General features: G+C 43.7%; 2 protein-coding genes across 2 annotated transcripts; both read right to left on the reverse strand.

Annotated features, from left to right (window-relative positions):
• Positions 1-228: 228 nt before the first annotated feature.
• LOC6034184 (condensin-2 complex subunit D3) lies at positions 229-9,448 on the reverse strand. The gene is made up of 5 exons (XM_038253250.1): positions 7,196-9,448; positions 2,130-2,280; positions 1,652-2,063; positions 700-1,589; positions 229-631 (listed from the first exon to the last, which is right to left on the reverse strand). Exons 1-5 carry the CDS (start codon positions 9,280-9,282, stop codon positions 311-313), a joined length of 3,861 nt encoding a protein of 1,286 aa, XP_038109178.1. The 5' UTR covers positions 9,283-9,448; the 3' UTR covers positions 229-310.
• Positions 9,449-9,965: 517 nt separating this feature from the next.
• Positions 9,966-11,913, reverse strand: LOC6034186 (caspase Dronc). Its single transcript, XM_038253251.1, has 3 exons — positions 11,522-11,913; positions 10,604-11,463; positions 9,966-10,540 (listed from the first exon to the last, which is right to left on the reverse strand). Exons 1-3 carry the CDS (start codon positions 11,651-11,653, stop codon positions 10,177-10,179), a joined length of 1,356 nt encoding a protein of 451 aa, XP_038109179.1. The 5' UTR covers positions 11,654-11,913; the 3' UTR covers positions 9,966-10,176.
• Positions 11,914-18,689: the final 6,776 nt, after the last annotated feature.

An 18,689-nucleotide genomic window follows, 5' to 3' on the forward strand; every position in this document is an offset into this window, starting at 1 on the left:
TTCGTATGAAAAGTGGGATTTGGAACTCAAAAAGTCATGATTTTTGGTAAGGGTGTAGTGATTTGTTTACGTTTTTTGGCACACTCCGCAAACGTCAAACCATAAAAATATTTTGATGCCGGATTCTTATCCGGGAATGATCCGGCAGCAATTTTTATGGATTTGACGTTTGCTGAGGATGCCGTAAAAGTTTGGTTATGTTCTGCTTGCAAATGACAATAGATTGACTCGAGCTCTCAAAACATTTGTTTAATCAATTCTCAAATCCTCCAAAGGACCTTTCGAAGCAAAAATCAAGTACACACCAACCTTAACATTCATCCATTTCTTCCTCTGCCTCGTCCCCATCACTCCCCTCACTGTCGGAACCAGCCTTGGCTCGCGTTTTCTTACGCTTCCGCGGGGACGGCCCATCCCGAGCCGCATCCAGCGCCTTCAACAGTCCGCGCCAAAAGTCCATCGGCTTGGCAAACTCAACCAGCGCCCGGAAGTGCTGCGCCGTGGCCATCGCAAACTCGTGCAATCGCTGCTCCACCAGCGGCTCCAGCCCGGGTTCCACCTCGGCGATGTACGCGCGCACCTGGCCCTCGAAGCCGTGGTACACGGCGATCATTTTTTCCACGATGGTGATCTGAAAAGGGGTAGAGAAACGAGAGGTTTGAAAAAGGAAAATGCAAATAACTGCACCCTACAACCAACCATTTCCTGCTCGTTCTGCTGCAGTGCCATCTTTACGCGGGACTTTTTGCTGGGCGAAGGTCCTTCCTCCGGGGGTGGCGGTGGTGCGTCCTCGTCGTTTGCGCCGGATGCGGCCGCTTTCGCCAGTCGAGCCTTGTCGCGATCCTTCACCGAGACCATTTTCGTGAAGATGTACAGCAAATCGAGCAGCGTTCCCGCCCCGGCCGAACACTCGACGTACTTGCGCTGCGTCAGCTGGGCGTTGATTTTGTTCACGTTCTTCAACAGCTTCAGCAAGCTCAAGTCGTCAATGTTCTCTACGAAAAAGTCGTAGATCTGGTTTCGTTTGGCAAAGTCTCCCGGTTCGTTTCCTGCCAAATCGCAAGGTTCGTCGTCGATTTCCGAAGCCGGAAACATGTCACTTTCGGCGTACTGCAGATAGTTGTTGAAGACGTAGACGCACTCCAGCAGGGAAACCTTGAGCAGCTTCTCGTTTTTGGTGTGGACGTACAGTTGAATAACGTACAAGGCTTGCGCCGCGATCTGGCTGTCCTCGTCGAGGATTAGTTTCAGGATGTTGAGCAGGACACGGCCCCGCATCTTGACGTAGTCCTGCAGAATCAACTCGTTCAGGTTGTTGAGCGCAACGCTGCGAACGGTGATGTACCGCGAGCTGAGCTGCAGTATGACGGTCTTGATCGAGGAATCCACCAGAGACGTGTGCCGCTTGCACAGATCCGAAAACGACGTTATCAACGTGCAGATGATACTCTCGTGAATGTTCTTAAACTTGAGAATCTTGTTGAAATCGGCAATGATCGTGGAAGCGAGTGATCCATCTCTCAGCGCAAATCTGGACAGAATCACGATGGTGACGCAAATCTTGCGGTTTTGATCCGTTTGCTGGAGGACTGTAACAAAAAAAAAAGTCTGTCAAATTATCAAAACCAACCAAAAATCTCAGCACACTTACTCAACCTCTCGTCCGAGGCCACCCGTGCAAGGTAGTGCAACATAATCGCCATGATCTTCTCGTTGGGTCGATCATTCAAGTCGGTGCACGTTTCGGCATAAACCAGCAAGCTGATAAGAAACCGTTCGTTCGACATGTGCAAGCTGGTGTAATGCGACTCGTAGTGCAGCAAGTATTCCAGCGTGGTATCGCGGATTCCCCGGATCCAGTTCTCATCCACAGTTCCGTCGGATTTCTCCTTGATCGCACAGCACAAACTGTACACGTCGCTCACCAGAGAGATGGTTGTACTTCCGGTTCGCAGCAGGTCACTCAGTATCTTGAACAGATGGTTCAGGCCAGCCCGCGTGAAATCATCCAGCCATGCTTTGACAACGCAGAGGATGTACTGCAAGCTTACCGGGGAATTGTACTGAAATTGAAAGATTATTCGTCAGGTGCGACCAAATAGGCAAAAAAATAAATCCTGAAAAGTTACCATGTCGACCTGCAGAATCTCACTCATGGTTTTGATGACCACGTCCGGATTCCGGGACTTCATTTTGCTCGCGATGATCGACAGAATGATCCACGCCTCGCTGCAGTTCACCGTCGTGATGTGCGACTCGATTATCGTGAGATTCTTCTGGCTGGAAGAAAAGTAAATTATTTTAGTAAATATTTTTTCCGACGTTTAAATTTAGAAAAGAATAGTTGTGGTTGTGGTGATTGTTGCACTCGATCGTAATTTGTAATTGTTATGAGCATGAGAGACCACTCATGGTTGCCCCTCCGTTGCTGAACAGAACCGTAATATCCTTTCAGCACTACTGATCATAGACTTCGACGATCTAGTGGTGTTTGCCTTATCAACAGCATGTATGAATGCGCCGAAAAGATAAAACAACATGATTGCTGAAACTAGATCAGTTGCGAATAGGTAACAGTCATTGGCCACCAACGGCGCCCGCCATGTCAGTTTGTAGATCTCGATTTTAAGGGACAGGAATGTTAGCTGTGCTTACACTCCACAAGCGCCAGGAACCTGAAAATTTGTTAGTAGGATAGGGTGTTTGGTCAGGATTCATCATAGAAGATGATGATGCGACCCAAAATTATAGTGTTTGTTGAAAGGTATTATGAATTATTCTCAAGGCAAGCAATTAGATGCTGCGGATGATACATTTCCCGTTTATCTGTTGCTAAATTTGGAATGACATGGTTTTAATCTTAGACAGCCGGCTGTGGAAAGATGGAACCAAGATCATTTGTAATTAAAGAATCAAGAATTAAACAGTGTACCTTTAAAATTATGTTATGTTATTATGTTTATCGAGCTAAAATAGTATGATAAGGTTTTTTTTGTTGTTGCACACCGACGACGAACGCGAAAAATCCTGCGGCCCGACAGAAAAGCATCGCAAAACGTTCTTCGATCGTAATTTGTAATTATTATTTGTTAAAAGCAGATTGAGTTCATTCTAAGGTTCTTTCTGTCTTATTTTTTTCAATCTACCATCGACAAATTACAACCGACGATCAAACAAAAATGACGCGATAAATTTTAATTTGAACGAAAAAAGTATTTTAAAAAGCATTATACACCTGTCCAGTTGTTTTGCAATCATATGTTTCCAAAATTTCTAAGTATTGACGAAAATTTTATTTTTGGTAGAAAAAAAGTTTCTGCGCTGAACATTGTAATTTCATAAAAGTTCCAAATATTTTTAAACAAGCCCAAATAAGCTAAAAATGATTATCAATGCAGAAAAAGGTGTTTTAGATTGTTTTGAGTTGATTTGACTTCTATTTCCATTGAAATTTTCCAGTTTTATGAAAAAAAAAAAATTTGCCCCCTGCTTTTTCGAAACTTTGAAAAAATATTTGCAACGGCCTTAAGGCTTTTGGATTTTTTGAATGAATGATTTTTGCCTTCCTCACCTCACTGAGGCAAGGCTATAAAATCACTCGAAAAATGAACTTCTTAAATACACCTCTCAGATATACCTTCACGTATACCTATCGACTCAGAATCAAATTCTGAGCAAATGTCTGTGGGGATGTGTGAAGACATGATTTTTTTTTCCACACGATTATCTCAGAACTGGCTGAACCGATTTTGGCCGGATCCGCCTTATTCTGTTCGTTTTGGGGTCCTCTAAGACCCTATTAAATTTTATTCTGTTTAGTGAAGTACTTTTAATGTTATGCCATGAAAAAGTTTTTTTTTGTAACTACAAAAAGGGTGATTTTTGCATAACCTCAAAGGCCGGGTCTTTTTGCTTACGCGCGAGAGTCGCGCAGCATGCATATCGCCCGGTTGCCACATTGCTTAAGCAGTGTCTGCGTCTCTTCTGGAAAAAGTCTGTATTTATTATGTTGCTGAATAAATCATTTTATCACCAACTTTTTACTGAAATATACAACTCATAAGACATAGTTAACAAGTCTAGAGGAATAGCATGCATTTCCATCCTGCACCTAATGTTGGCATATCAGCACTTTCAAATTCAATTATAGCCTCCTCCCTTTCTCCTTTATTTTGGAGAGTTAGTAAAAAAAGAATTGAAAATTGCTGCTCAGGTAAAAACAATAATTATAAAAAAATAATAAATAAAAAAAACTAATTTTAAAAAAGCTTTTAAATTAATTTGTAAATACAACCTAAAATACAACATGAATGTGAGGAAGGCACCAACCACCTTAATTAAGGTGGATCAAGTAACGTTTTTTTTTTAAAGGTCCAATAAACCAAATTTTCATTTTTTGCTTTTTCGGTGTTAATACTCCTGCCTCAAGGCGGCTTCAAAAACACCCAAAAAGCAAAAACTGGAAAATTTGGTTTATTGGACCTTTTCACAAAAAACTCCAGAGATGATGTTTTTTTAGGTTCCTTTGACCGATTATTCGTTCGCGAGAGAGGAGAGCCATGTTTTCTTCGGATTTTTTCTCTTAATGAACGTGCAAAGAATATCAAGAATTTTTAAACTTTTGATTTAATTAATTTAGGATTTAGTTTTTTTTTTTAATTTATGAATTTTAGATATTTCAAACTTTAAAATTTTTTAATGTTTAAATTCTAGATTTTTTGGATAGCTTATTTTTGAATGTTTGATTTTTTATGTATAGAATTTTTGTTTATTTTGTTTTTATTTTAGGTTTTGTTTATTTGAAATTCAAGATTTTTTTTTAAATTTTTGACTTTTTCAATTTTTAAACCGTTAAATTGCAAATTCTGGAATATTTTTTTATTCATTTTTTATGTTTATTTTTTAAATCTTAAATTTGTATTTTTTTTTATTTTTTTGGTTTATTTTCGATTTTCTAACATTTTAAATTTTTTTTTCAAATTTTTAAAATTTGAATTTTTTTAATGATTTTTTTTAATTTTTTAAAATTTTATCAAGATTTTAATGTTTTAAATTTCAGTTTTGTATTGCTGAATTTAAATATTTCAAATTCATTCTCTACTTTAATAAAATTCATAATATTCAATAGTGACTTAGGGCATCTCCAGCGCTGGGGTGCAAATCAAATTTGCACCCGGCTCATGAATACCGAGATCAAATTTTCCACCTTGAAAAAAATCCGTCATCCCCACCGCTAGGGTAGCAAATTTGCCACCGAAACAACCCCACCGCGGGGGGCAAATATGGGTTTTTATCATTTTTTGCTCTCGTTTACCTTCAAAATCAATAATTATGTGTTGATTCATGCCTAGAAATGCTAAAAGTTCATTAAACTTTTTAATCCTATTGAAAATTTCAAAGAATTTCATTTTTCGAAAATGTCAAAAGTTAAACCATTTGCTACCCGATTTGATTCCCACCAAATTTGCTCTCGAGTTTGCCCCCGAGTCTCCCACCGCGCGTAGCAAAGCAGGTATCACATTTGATCTCAAGTTCATCTGTAGAAGAAAAATATGTGTCGGTACCTGTCGGGTACTCATTTTCTGATACCCGACAAGTACCGGCAAGCCGGGGGCAAAGTTTTGAATGCGTGTTTCGGAGATTTTCTATGTCTGCTCAAAAATTCAAAAAATTCAAAAATTCAAAAAATTAAAAATTCAAAAATTTAAAAATTCTAAAATTCTAAAATTCTAAAATTCTAAAATTTAAAATTTCAAAAATTCAAAAATTAAAAAAATTTAAAAATTCAAAAATTAAAAAATTCAACAATTCAAAAATTCTAAAATTCTAAAATTCTAAAATTCTAAAATTCTAAAATTCTAAAATTCTAAAATTCTAAAATTCTAAAATTCTAAAATTCTAAAATTCTAAAATTCTAAAATTCTAAAATTCTAAAATTCTAAAATTCTAAAATTCTAAAATTCTAAAATTCTAAAATTCTAAAATTCAAAAATTCAAAAATTCAAAAATTCAAAAATTCAAAAATTCAAAAATTTAAAAATTTAAAAATTCAAAAATTTAAAATTTCAAAAATTTAAAAATTTAAAAATTCAAAAATTCAAAAATTTAAAATTTAAAAAATTTAAAAATTCTAAAATTCAAAAATTCAAAAATTCAACAATTCAAAAATTTAAAAAATCAAAAATTCAAAAATTTAAAAAAAAAATCCAAAATTTTATTTTTTTACTTTTACAAAATTTTAATTAAAAAAAATATTTTTTTCAATTATTTTAGGCTATTGCACATATTTCTCAAAGTTTATGTCGCCCCCGGTTCGAAAAACCAGGCGGCAAAAAATATGTTTTTCAAAAAACTTCCAAATTTTAAAGAGAATTTAAGTCCATCCAACTGAAAACAATTAGAAATGCCTTTTCCTGCGTTTAAAATCATATTTAGCATGTCTGGGTTCGGTCAAAAATATTTTCAATTTTTGTGGAATTCCAATGTACAGCACCGCAAAAAGTTTTTTTTCGGCGAAAAAAATCTCTTCAATAATATTTTTTTAAATTTTTTTAATTTTTTTTAATTTTTTTAATTTTTTTAATTTTTTAAATATTTAAAAAAATTTAAATTCTTTAATTTTTTAAAAAATTTTAAATTAAAAAAAAAATCCGTGCTTGATTCGATTTTCCGTGCATAATTCCATTTGATGCGGTAGCAAACAGGCAGAATACCGGGTAGCAAAGTGAAATCCCGAAGAACTGAGAGCAAATTTGCTACCGCGACAGGTACCGCGATGGGGTTGACGTCGGGTGCAAATTAGCTTTGCTTCGCTGTTTGCACCCAGCGCTGGAGATGCACTTATGGAATTCCAATAAGTCGATATGTATACGTGAAGGTGGGTCTAGGAGGTCAAATTAAGATGTTATTTTTTCGAGTGATTTTATAGCCTTTCCTCAGTAAGGTGAGGAAGGCAAAAATCACAAATTCCCGACATTTTTCCGATTTTTTGCGGGTTTTAGCGAATTTCGGACTTTTTCCCGACTTTCCCGGTTTCCCGACTTGAGTGGCCATCCTGGGTAAAGTCCAGTGAGAATTTTGGCTCGAACTCGGTTCCGGTTCTTGCTGGAAGGGAAAGGGTTGACAACCCCGTAGAAAATGAAAAGCAGTTTCTCTGTAATGCTCTAAACTCATGCTAAAAGATCAGACTACTCACGTCAGTATCGACTTCTGAATCCACGAGTCGACGGCCGCTTTCAGCACGTTGATCTTGCCGAGCACCAGTATCGATCGGACGATCATCCACGGGGTGAAAACCTTACTCGAGGACGAATCCTCGAACCGGGCGATGTTATCGAACACATTGCACTTCAAACTCTCCAGCGCGGACTCCTTCAGCTTCTGGTCGCTGTCGTCCAGAAACAGCAGCAACGATTTGGACCAAATCTTGATCAGCGGCAGATAGCTCGGGTAACGCTGAAGAAGCTGGTTCAGCACGTTCAACGTCGTACGTCGCATCAGCATGACGGGGTCTTTGGCGAGCTTCACGACCACGTGCTCAAACACCGGGTCGTCGATTCGGTTGCGGTTCAGCTCGACGATGCACTCCAGACAGGAAAGGGCCGTTCGTCGGATCGAGGACGTTGGACAGAGGGTGGCTTCGTAGATGACGTCGATCAGCGAGAGAAGCTTCTCTTCGATGGTTTCAATGCCCTTGATGTTGGAGATAATTTTGGCGGGTTTTGAGCATTCTTCTTGGGTTGACTGATTTGAGGGTTTGTTGGAATCCCGCGAGTTCGTGGTAAAGTTGAGCACATTCCTGGAGATTCCCAACTCCAGCTCTGCCGTTTGGTACAGCTCTTCCATGTCGTTCATCTGCAGGTAGCTCTTCTCGTCTTCGTCGGCCGTCGCACAGAAGAACGTATCCTTCATGATCTGCCGCATGACCTGGTTTCCGTGCTGGAGAATCTTCAGCAAGCACTGGAACGCCTTCAGCTTAACGGTCGAGCTCTTCTCAATCAGCTTATTGTACAGCAGTTCCACCATCACGATCTCGCGGGGCACCTCGGAAATCTCCGCCTTGAACACTTCCCAATCAACGGTGCAATCGGTGCAGGCCAGTTTGCCCAAAAATTCCACAATGTTGACGCGGGTTGTCGTCTCGGCGTGCGTTTCGATCTGCTTGAGGTAGTCCACGATTGATACGTTGCACTTGCTGTACATGGCCGTTTCGTACTTGAGCGCGATTTCACTTAGATATGCGTAATCTTCCGGTCGGGAGAATACCTTCGGCGGGTTCGTTAGTACGGATTTGATGAAGAGGGTCAGTACGGTGGGCGTATCCTTCGGGTACTGCTCGAGCATTTTCAGGAAAAAGTTGTAAATTTGAAAGCATGCAGGGTAGTTTTTGTACTCCAACTTGTAGAACACGGCCGTTCGGTTCAAAATGAGCTGAATAGTCTTGGAGCAATCGTTGTGGTCGTCGTGCTCGGGAAGACAGATCGCTTCCAGCGTTTCAAACACCTTCTCGGCGACGTTCTGCGCCACGTGGCGATTCGAGGTGTGCTTAACGGCGTAGTTTAAAACTACCTTCAAGTTTAAAATGAGTTGGTTCTTAACCTCGGCACAGCTCTTCAACGTCATGCATTTCAGCAGCAGCAGAATCTCGTCCATGATCTGCACATACTCCATGAGTAATCTCGTCGAAAAATCCGTCCGCTCTCGGCTGAGATACTCTTCAAATATCGGATCCTGCAACAGGTCAGCCAGCTTCAACGCGTCCAAACACTTGAGTAGGACTTGCTCGTTGAACGCCGCCGTCTGCTTCTGGCCGGGCGTCCCCAGCAGCACCAAATACGCCTTCACGGCTGCCGTGGCCAACCGCCGGTTGATGGCCTCCGTCGGATCGTACTCGGCCAGGCAAACCAGCGCGTAAATAAACGCCAAAAACTGGTCCACCTCGATCTTCTTCGACAGGTACTGCCAGTTGTCGTACTGGTCAAAAACTCCCGTCTGTTGGCGCATCTTGTGCGCTTCCGACCGGATGTCGTTCAGCAGTTCCAACAGGTTGCCGTCGGTGACGGCCCGCCGTATGAGGGCGCAATCCCGCAGGTCTAGCGTTCCTCCTCTAGCAGCAGCAGCGAGCGGTTGATCGTCATCGCTGTCGGAGTCGTCGTGCCGGTCTTCCGGCACCGGAGCTTGCTCTTCACCGGCGCAAATTGAATCAATCCGGTCGATGGTGAGCCACGGATCGAAATACTGCGGAAGCTGGTCCAGCAGCATGTGCACGTGCGGTGGAGCCATTTTTTCGGCAGAAGACCACGAAACCACAGAGTAACCACGAAACCGAGGAAGGTTTTCACAACATTTTAAAAATAGAGAGCGGTTTAATTAATTTTTGGCACAAAATCACTAAAAAGTTGAGGCATTAGAATCTTCGAAATTTAATTTCCGTTTGACGGTTTGCGATTTGTTTGTAAACAAAAAGCATATTTTTAGTACAACATACTTTTTAGTACAAACCAGATTCAAAAAGGAGCTCCCCGGTCAAAAGTGTTTCGGTGGTTTTCAGTACACTCAAAATCAGAAGTACCTCTCAAAATGTGTTCTATCTTCCTTTACCTGTCAACACCGTCATTCGTCAACCCAAGGTGAACAAACTTTTTTTGATGGTGACTTCCACTCAGTCAACAGTTTTTTCAAGTTTTCTGGTGGTAACCCTTTGCAAACTTAAAAAAAGGGTGGAAGTAGCCCTCAATAAGGATTTGTTCACCTTGGGTTGACAGTTGGTTGACAGATAAAGGGTAGATAGAACCCTTTTTGAGGGGTACTTCTGATTTTGAGTGTAGGGTATGCCCGGATGGCACTAAAAACGTTTGACATCAGGAGGTTGCCTGGCCCTCTAAAACAACGTCTTGTTTTTACAGAATTTCAAACTTGCTTTCAAATCTTGGTAGAAATAACGTTTTTAACGACAAAAAAAAAAGTTTTATGGTTTTGTTGCCTTTATTGCGAATTCAGTATGGCGAATAGTTATATAATAAGTAGTAAGTAAGTAAAATATCTTAGATAAATTGCAATAACATTACTTTTAACTGATAATTTAAAAAAAAAAAAACTATCACTAGCGCTTGTTAAAAATGGTTAAATTTAGAAATAAAAAAAGTAGCTCCTCCTTCTTAGACGCAGTGGTTGCCCTCACTCCACACTGTACCCCGGGTTGAGGTACAGCAAGTCGTAAAACCCATACTGCTCGCAGGCCAGCGTCTGCATGCCGAGGTTTTCGGTGCGGTACCGGGCCATCTCCTTGCCGACCAACTTCATTAGCTGCTCGACGTCGGTGTCGTGGGCGTGTTCGGCCCAAACCTTGCACATGCTCTCCACCAGCCAGGACCCGAGGCTGGTGTCCCGGTGGGCCGAAAATCCGGGCACCGTCGAAAAGCAGATGTACATGTCGGCGTACGTTGGCATGTTCGTAGGCGGTTCCTTGTTCCGGTTGATCATACCGTCGCGCTCCGTGTTGGCGTCCGACCGGTACTGGCCAAAGTCGGCTCGGTCACCCCTGGAAGAATTTTGGTTGATATTTAGTTTGATTCATTAAAATTTATTCTTTTTCACAGTCAACCTGCAGATCGAGAAGAAGAACAGCTTCGGTCGGCCGATCAGCTTGGGGCAGTTTTCGTTATTGAACAGCTTCAGGATGTCGTGCACGAACAGGATCGAGTTGTCGTTGAGGTAAATCTTGTCCCAACCCTTGTTGTGGTTGCCGTGGGCTAGAATGTAAAACGCGAAGCATTCGGCCGAGAGGTGTGGGGAATTCTTCAGCTCCTTCACCAGTAACTGGAAGTCTCCGTTTGTCAGATCCTCGTAGTAAAATACTGTGAACCCTAGCTGCCGGAATAGAGACAACAGGTTATCTCGATCGGCTTCGGCTCCATTGCGCGTTGGATGGGTGTTGTTTTTGTACTTGATGATGTTCACGATGAATATCACACCCCTTCTGGTCGACGTCATCGGATACACCTCCAGCAGTCGAGGTCTCTGCGGTCGCGTGGTCAGTTTCACCTTCAACAGATCCTGAACCGGCTCCAGGTACTCCACCAGGCGCATCTTTCCATCCGTTGTCTCAATCTCCTGGTTGTTATTCTTGGCGTCCTCATCTTCGGCCGAAATCGACCGCGAACCAATCGATAAACGCTCCAGCCTCTGCTGCTGGACGGCCAACTGGCTGGACTCTCCAAAGTTGGCGCTAACCGCACGACGTCGGTTCGGATGGAACGTAGAGTTAAAGGTCTCATGCTGACCACCGACGTTGAGGTTCTGGTTCTGGTTGAATCCCACCACCGGTCCACCTTTGAGCAATTTATAAGCAGCCGGAAAGTTGCCCTGGCAAATTTCCAGCAACGTCTGGAACGCCGTCGGCCCTCGTTTGGTAATCTTCTCAAACAGCTTCTTATGCTTTGAGGCCTCGTCCCGGTAGCGATCCTGTAAAAACATGTTGCGTCATGACTCATCAGGTCAAGGCCCTTTGTTCAACGCTTACCTCAATGACGGCAATCATCACCTCGGACAGCATCCGTCGCAGGTAGCATTCTTTCTTCAGGACTTCGTAGTTGGTGTTCTGAATCAGCTGATCCATGTTCCGCAAAATCCGATGCCGTTCCAGCTGGTTCATTTTTGTTATTTGTTGGTGCGCAAAAAACACGGCAGTGTACAAAGGAATGTCACGGTCCTGGGAGGTTCAGTCTGAGGCCCCTGGGGCCAACGCTAGTAGCAAACTTGAGCGCAAAACTATTCACAACCGGTTGAGCACAACTTTTAACAACAGTTATCAACAAACAATCACCGAGAAACTAGAATAATGTTGAAATTACGCGAGGAGCTGCTGCGACGTGAGTCATTGTTTTGAATTTACAAAAATGGCTTCCCTTCAAAACACGAACGAATCGGCAGTGGTGCCAGATTTGCGGAAGAGACAACAAACTGATTCCCTTCGGAAATGTGTTCTCCGAACAAGATTGCGGCAAAAAGGTGAACACCTCACACTATAACTGAAAATAGCACTTTGCTGAGTTCGTTTTCGCACTTTTTCATTGGATTTTTTTCAGTTCGACCACAGACAAACAGACGGGACACTCGAATGCCGAACCATCGTCCTTCTAAAACGGTTATTTCAAATGAAATTTTGTTTCGGCATCCACTCACCCGGCGCTGATGGCGCTGCTGTCGTGACAGCTCGCCCGTCTTTTCTCAGTGTGTGTGATGTGTGTTTTTAAATTAAGCGTGAGCACGTGTGAGGCAGCAAATGAAAATAAAACAATTGGGTACTAAAGCCCTATGTAAATTTTTATGTACAACGATAAAAAACACGATTTAAAACCATTTCTGATCACTTTTTTTCATTTTAATGCAATTTTTTTTTTGACAAGACAACATTTTTTCGGTGGATCAACTATGGTCCCCTTGGAACGAGCTGTCAAGTAGGAGCTTTTCTGTCAAGAAGGACTGCAAGGTTAATTTTTCTAAATTGATTTAAAAATCAATTTTAAACTCTTTTGGTCGTACAAAGGGTCATTTTTCAGAAAAATAAGCTTTATGCTATAAACAATAAATCGCAATCTGGCTTCATAGGACCCTTTTCAGTAATTCTAACGATGATCCACAATCCAGGCTTTTAGATTGGGGCCCAGTCTTGGTCAGGTCATTTGAGCCTGACAACGAGGACATACCTTTTGCCCCACTATTAACCCGGGAGGCCTCCTCAACAGCCCACCGATGTTGAGGCTGCTGCTGAGGCGCCCGATACTGCGGAGGAAGCCGGATCCTATGGTGGAGTCATCTCCTTCGGAGCAACCTGATGCTTATCCCTCGTGGACTGCTGCTCAGATTGCTGCTGCTGGTCGTCCTTTTGGCGATGTTGCGTCGATCGTGGGCGCCACTCAATCTTCTTCTACAGTTGAGTTTCTTTGATTCTGTTTCGATGAATGATTTTGTGGTAGCGTTTTTTAGAATCTGCGACTTTTTGCTTTTGTTGTTTGGGGCAACTTAACTGCTCCTTGGACACGTTCCCCGCGGATGTTTCCAAACGCTCATCATGGGGACCAATTCTGGTAGATTTGAATTGGATTTTGCCACTACTGGTGTTTTCGTGACCAGGGGTATCGAGATTTCGGTGGAGGAGGAATCTTCGACAGAACTTGGAAGCAACGGGAGGACCAGTTTTTTAGTCTCTGTCGTTGCAGTTGTGTTGCGTCGTTGCTGATGCTGCCGTATGATTTGGCACATGAAGTTCTGCCATTGGAAACAGAGCCAACCGTGGAACCGACCCACCGTCATCTTCGGCCATCGATGTTGAAATTATTTCGATCAGCTGATTATGTTTACAACCGTTATGGCTTGATTGTCTCACGCATACATTGACATGACACATGACAGTGAAGGGTTTGTATTGGTATGTTTGGGCTGCGCTTCGGCATCAGCTCACCAGGTAGCGCTGGCGTCGCCGTGAGTTGGTGGTTTGATGAAGGACGATGGATTTCAATAATAATTTGTATGGAGAGTCACGTTTGTTTGTCTGTGGTTCGACTACGATTACACAAAAAAGTGTGATCGTAGTTGAACTGGAAAAATCGTATGGGGAGGTGCGAAAACGAACTCAGCAAAGTGCTATTTTTATTTGCAGATGCACTATTTGAAAACCCTAATAAACGCGGGATAGAACTTTTTTTTTTCAATGTTGTTTATTTGCACGCTTAAAGCGGTATACGCACTTCGGAAGGAACCGGTCAAGAAAAAAATCAAATAGGCAGCAGCGGCAGAGCAAGCAAGTCAGAGAGGGTGAAGAAAAGCCCCAAGAAATCGCTCCCTCTCCTTTGTTCTACTGTTCGTAAAGCTGTTTCTTGACCCCTTTCCTTCCGATCAGCGTACTAGCCTTAAAACACTAACATAATAGTTGAATAACCTATTAAAAAAATACTAATGAAATTTGCTTCGACGTTGTGCTGGCCTTCCATTGGTCCCTCGGTGGTTATTTTTCTGCGTTCTTCGATCATCCAAGGGTGTTTGTAGACTTGTCAAAACATCAGTCTCTTTCCCAAACACGCGAGTCACGATTGAGCTGCTGAAAATGAAATTACAAAAATCTTAAAAATTCTAAAATAAAAAATTGTAAAACGCCAAAAATTTTAAATTCTAAAATTTCTAAATTAAAAAATTCTTTAGTTCCTAAATTAAAAATTCCCCATATTCTGAACTTCCTAAATTCTTATCATGATAAATTCTAAAATTCTTAAGGATGATGATGGTGACATTCACTCTTGCAAGTTTTTTGCAAGTTTTGCCCATGGGCAATGACTGTCAACGACGGTTCTGAATTCAGGGTCCAGGAATAGTAAATTGAAATGTTTTATTTTGTGTTCTGGAAACCACTTTGAGTCAGGGATATTCAAATACACAGAACTACATTAAATCCTTGACCTGGTGCCCTGTTTATACTAACAGGCTATCGCAACCAATAAAACAACAAATCACGGATTCGGCCCGTGAAGCCATAAGGCTTTCTAGCAAGCTTTCTAGTCACAAATTTACCAACACATTCAAAGTATGTTTACATGACAGCTGGGCTAGCAGCTGGGCGTTTGTTTGCATCAAGTTTCCTATCTCTTTCTACACGCAAAACGGACATTAGGTATAAATTCCTAATTTTTAGGTATAATCGAACCTGACTGCAATAAGTTATTTTATTACTAATCGGCTATTAGTAATAAAATTACTAATAGCGTTTTAGTACGAGAATTCCTTTATTTTAGGTATAATTGTAGAACCAAAATACCTTAATTTTAGTTATTTTCTGGAAAAGTGAGGGGACCAAAATTGTAGTCGTAATAAAACGCGATACTTTACGGTGTGAGAGCAAATATATTTTGCGTGTTGTTTTGCTCGTAGAATTTTTCAGAGTGACAGTTGCTCTTCCGTTAACAGGGGTGCCAACTTAAATCAAAATAGGGTTACACGTTAAATTGGAAAGCCTTCTCCTACACTCCTCCTCTTTCCAAACCCAGCTCCAACCGCATCTTCTCGAAAGCCACACGGGCCAAGGGCTTCGTAAGGATATCCGCCTTCTGTTCCTTCGTCGAGATGTACCGCAGTTCAACCTCCTTCCGCCAAACCTTTTCTCGCACGTAGTGATATTTAACCTCCACATGCTTCGTCCGCTTTGATTCCGGGTTCTTCGAGATGAAAATACAAGCTTGATTGTCTTCGTAGACCGGGATGGGATGATCAACTGGATATCCAACGTCCTGGAACAGCTTCTTAAACCAGATTGCTTCACAGACAGCTTGCGACGCTGCCACATACTCCGCTTCTGCAGTCGACAAGGTCACCAGGCCTTGTTTCTTGGTTGTCCAGGATATCAAGTTGCCGTAAACTTCGAACAAGTAGCCACTCGTTGATCTACGGTCATCTGGATCGTTCGCCCAGTCGGAATCCACGTATCCAACCAGGGGGGTTGCTTCGTCCTTCCGTGTGTACATCAGATGCATTCCGGTCGTCCCTTTGATGTACCGTAGCACTCGTTTCACGCAGTTCCAGTGTTCACACGTTGCTTTGTCCTGGTAGCGACTAAACAGATTGATCGCGAAGCACAAGTCTGGTCTGGTTCCGAGCATCAGATACATCAAACTTCCAATCAGCTGCCGAAAGTTTGTTCGAACTTCATCTGAGCTCTCGGCTGAATCAAACTTGACTCCCGGCTCCAGTGGGGTCGCCACTGCATTGCACGCTTCCATGCCGAATCTTTCCAGGATTCTTTCGGCAAACGCTGTCTGATCAATAGTTACCGTTCCAGCCGCATCGTCGATCCTGATACGCATTCCCATGAAATATTCCAGCTGGCCAAGATCTTTCATGCGGAACTCGGCGGAAAGTTGTTGCTTCAAAACCGCTATCTCACTGCTGTTGTTGCCACAAATGAGGAGGTCGTCAACGTACAGTAAAATGTACAAGCGTTCAGTGTGGGCGATACGGACATACAGGCAATAATCAGCATCAGACCGCTCGAAGTTCAAACTGCTCAAGAAGGAGTGGAGTCTGTTGTTCCAGCACTTCGGTGACTGTTTCAAACCGTACAACGATCGTTTCAGTTCGCAAACCTTACCAGCTTCGACGTCCAGACCAGGTGGCGGTTTCATGAAGATCGTCTCGTCGAGCTCACCGTACAAGAATGCGGTGGTTACGTCCATATGCCAGAACTCGAAACTCCTCTGTATCCCAACTGCCAGCAGGAAACGCACCGTTGACAGCTTGGCCACTGGTGCAAAAGTGTCGTGGTAATCAACCCCAGCGGTTTGCTGGAAGCCTCTTGCCACCAACCGTGCCTTCAAGCGTTCTAAATCTCCGTTCTTGTCGACTTTCTTCTTGAACACCCACTTGGACGTAATCACTTTGGCTCCTCTTGGCAGATCGACAACATCCCACGTTTGGTTTTCTGTCAGCGAGTTAAGCTCATCACGAACTGCAGCGTACCAGTCAGCTGCGTCCCGTCTTCCTTCGATGGAGTTGTACGATTCTGGAACATCTTCGATACCGTTAGTCAACAGTGCCGTGGAGTCCATTTGGTAGTCCTTGTGCCAAACAGGTCTCTTCTTGTTGCGTTCGGACTTGCGACGTCCTGCCTCGCTCGCTTCTGCTTCTCGCGCGTCTGCTTCTTGTACGTCTGCTCCTCGCGTGTGTGCCTCGCGCGTGTCCGCCTCGCGCGCGGCTGCTTCGCGTTCAACTGCTTCTGGTGCACCTGCTTCAGACGCACCTTCAGGTTCGTCGTCACTCGTAGCGGCCTCTTCGTCATCTGTCATCTCGTGCTCAACAGCATTCTCCTCTGGAACCGGTTCCCCAACGATTTGCTCACTCACTGGATCTTGATCAGGCTCACGTTCTTTCCCGGGAGAACCGCTTCATCAAAAATGACGTCTCGGGACAGCTTTACCTTCCTTTCCTCTGGGTTCCAGAGCCGGTACCCGTTGCCAGAGTAACCGACCATGATCAACTTTTCGCTCTTGGCGTCCATCTTGCGGCGCTTGCACTTGGGCAAATGGGCGTAGGCACGGCATCCAAACACTCTGAGGTTCGACACATCTGGCTTTTTCCCGTACCACAGCTCAGTCGGGGTTAGGTCATCCAGCGCAACTGTGCAGCTGCGGTTCGTCAGGTACAATGCTGTCATAATCGCTTCGCCCCACATCTCCTTCGGCAGTTGACTTTCGTAGATCAGCGACCTTGCCTTCTCTACTAGCGTTCTATTCATTCGTTCGGCTCTGCCATTTTGCTCCGGTGTATAAGCAGCTGTATACTCCAAAACAACTCCTTTCTCCTTGCAGAACTCCTTACATCGCCGGGAGATGTATTCACCACCGTTGTCACATCTCATTCGAGCCACGGACGAGCCAAATCCAGCACAGACCATCGAGTAGTACTCCTTCAAGCATTCGTAGACCTCATCCTTCGTGCTGATCAAATAGGCAATGGTAAAGTGAGTGTAATCATCAATAAACGTCACGAAGTACCTCTTGCCGTCCCACGTTGTTGGAGTTATCGGACCGCACACGTCCGTATGCACTAGCTCGAGTGGTCTGGAAGCTCTGCGTTCACACCGGTGAAAGGTAGCTCGACTGTGTTTGCCCATAACACACGGTTCGCATACGCCCAGAGTGTCTGTAATGTTTGGTTTAATGCCGGTTACCATACCTTTCTTCACCATATGGTTTATACTTCTCATGCCTATGTGCCCAAGTCGTCGATGCCAGAGCGCGTTCGTGTCCACCGCGGCCGCTACGTTCGACTGACGCTCCTTGACCGTGAACTTAAGCTCGTACAAATCGTTCCTGCGTTGTCCTTCCGCAAAAGTACATCTCCAGCCCAGAGTTCAACGCCACCTTCACGAAAAACTGCAACAAATCCAGCCTTCTCCAATCTGCTGACGGACAGGAGGTTGTGCCTCAAACCAGGTGCGAAAAGAACATCCGAGATGTGACAGTCATATTCTCGGCCGTTGACTACACTTGTGGAAGCGATGAACCCGATCTTTGTCGCTTCAATGGCCTGTCCCTTCTCTGCGAGCGACACCGGGTACACCGCGGACAGTCGACGCTCGACGAGAAACAGCTTGTCATCGTTGGTCATATGATCCGTACATCCCGAGTCGATGATCCACAAGACCTCTCTCGGAGCGTGTCCGGAACTGCCAAGTGATTCAGTCCCTCGCGCCGCGACGAAAGCAAATGCTCGGCTCGTATCCTCCTCCTGGCCGCGATCATCCTCCCTCTTGCTGAGGTTGAACGCCCGTTTCTGCGGGCCCGGCCTTCTTTTCTCCGTGTTTCTTGCTTCCTCTCCGCTAGCCTTCGGGCATTCAAAGGCCCTGTGTCCTGGCTCGTTGCAACGCCAGCATTTTCCCGTGAACTTTTTGGGGGCTCCGAGAAAAGCTGCTCGTCCCGTGGGTTCTTCCTCGTTCATCTCTGAGCGCCGAACCTCTTCGTTCAGCAACCTGGCCTTAGCCTTCCGCAATGTGAGCTCTTCCATTGCCAAAAGCACCGTCACGATGTGCTCGTACGATCGAGGAAGCGACATCAGCAGATGTGTTACTTGTTCCGTCTCCGTCATAGCAGCTCCAGCGGCACGCAGATCCATCACAACCGAATCAAAGGCCGCAAAGTGAACAT

The sequence above is a fragment of the Culex quinquefasciatus genome, chromosome 2, assembly GCF_015732765.1.
Source record: "Culex quinquefasciatus strain JHB chromosome 2, VPISU_Cqui_1.0_pri_paternal, whole genome shotgun sequence".
NCBI classification, from domain to species: Eukaryota; Metazoa; Arthropoda; class Insecta; order Diptera; family Culicidae; genus Culex; species Culex quinquefasciatus.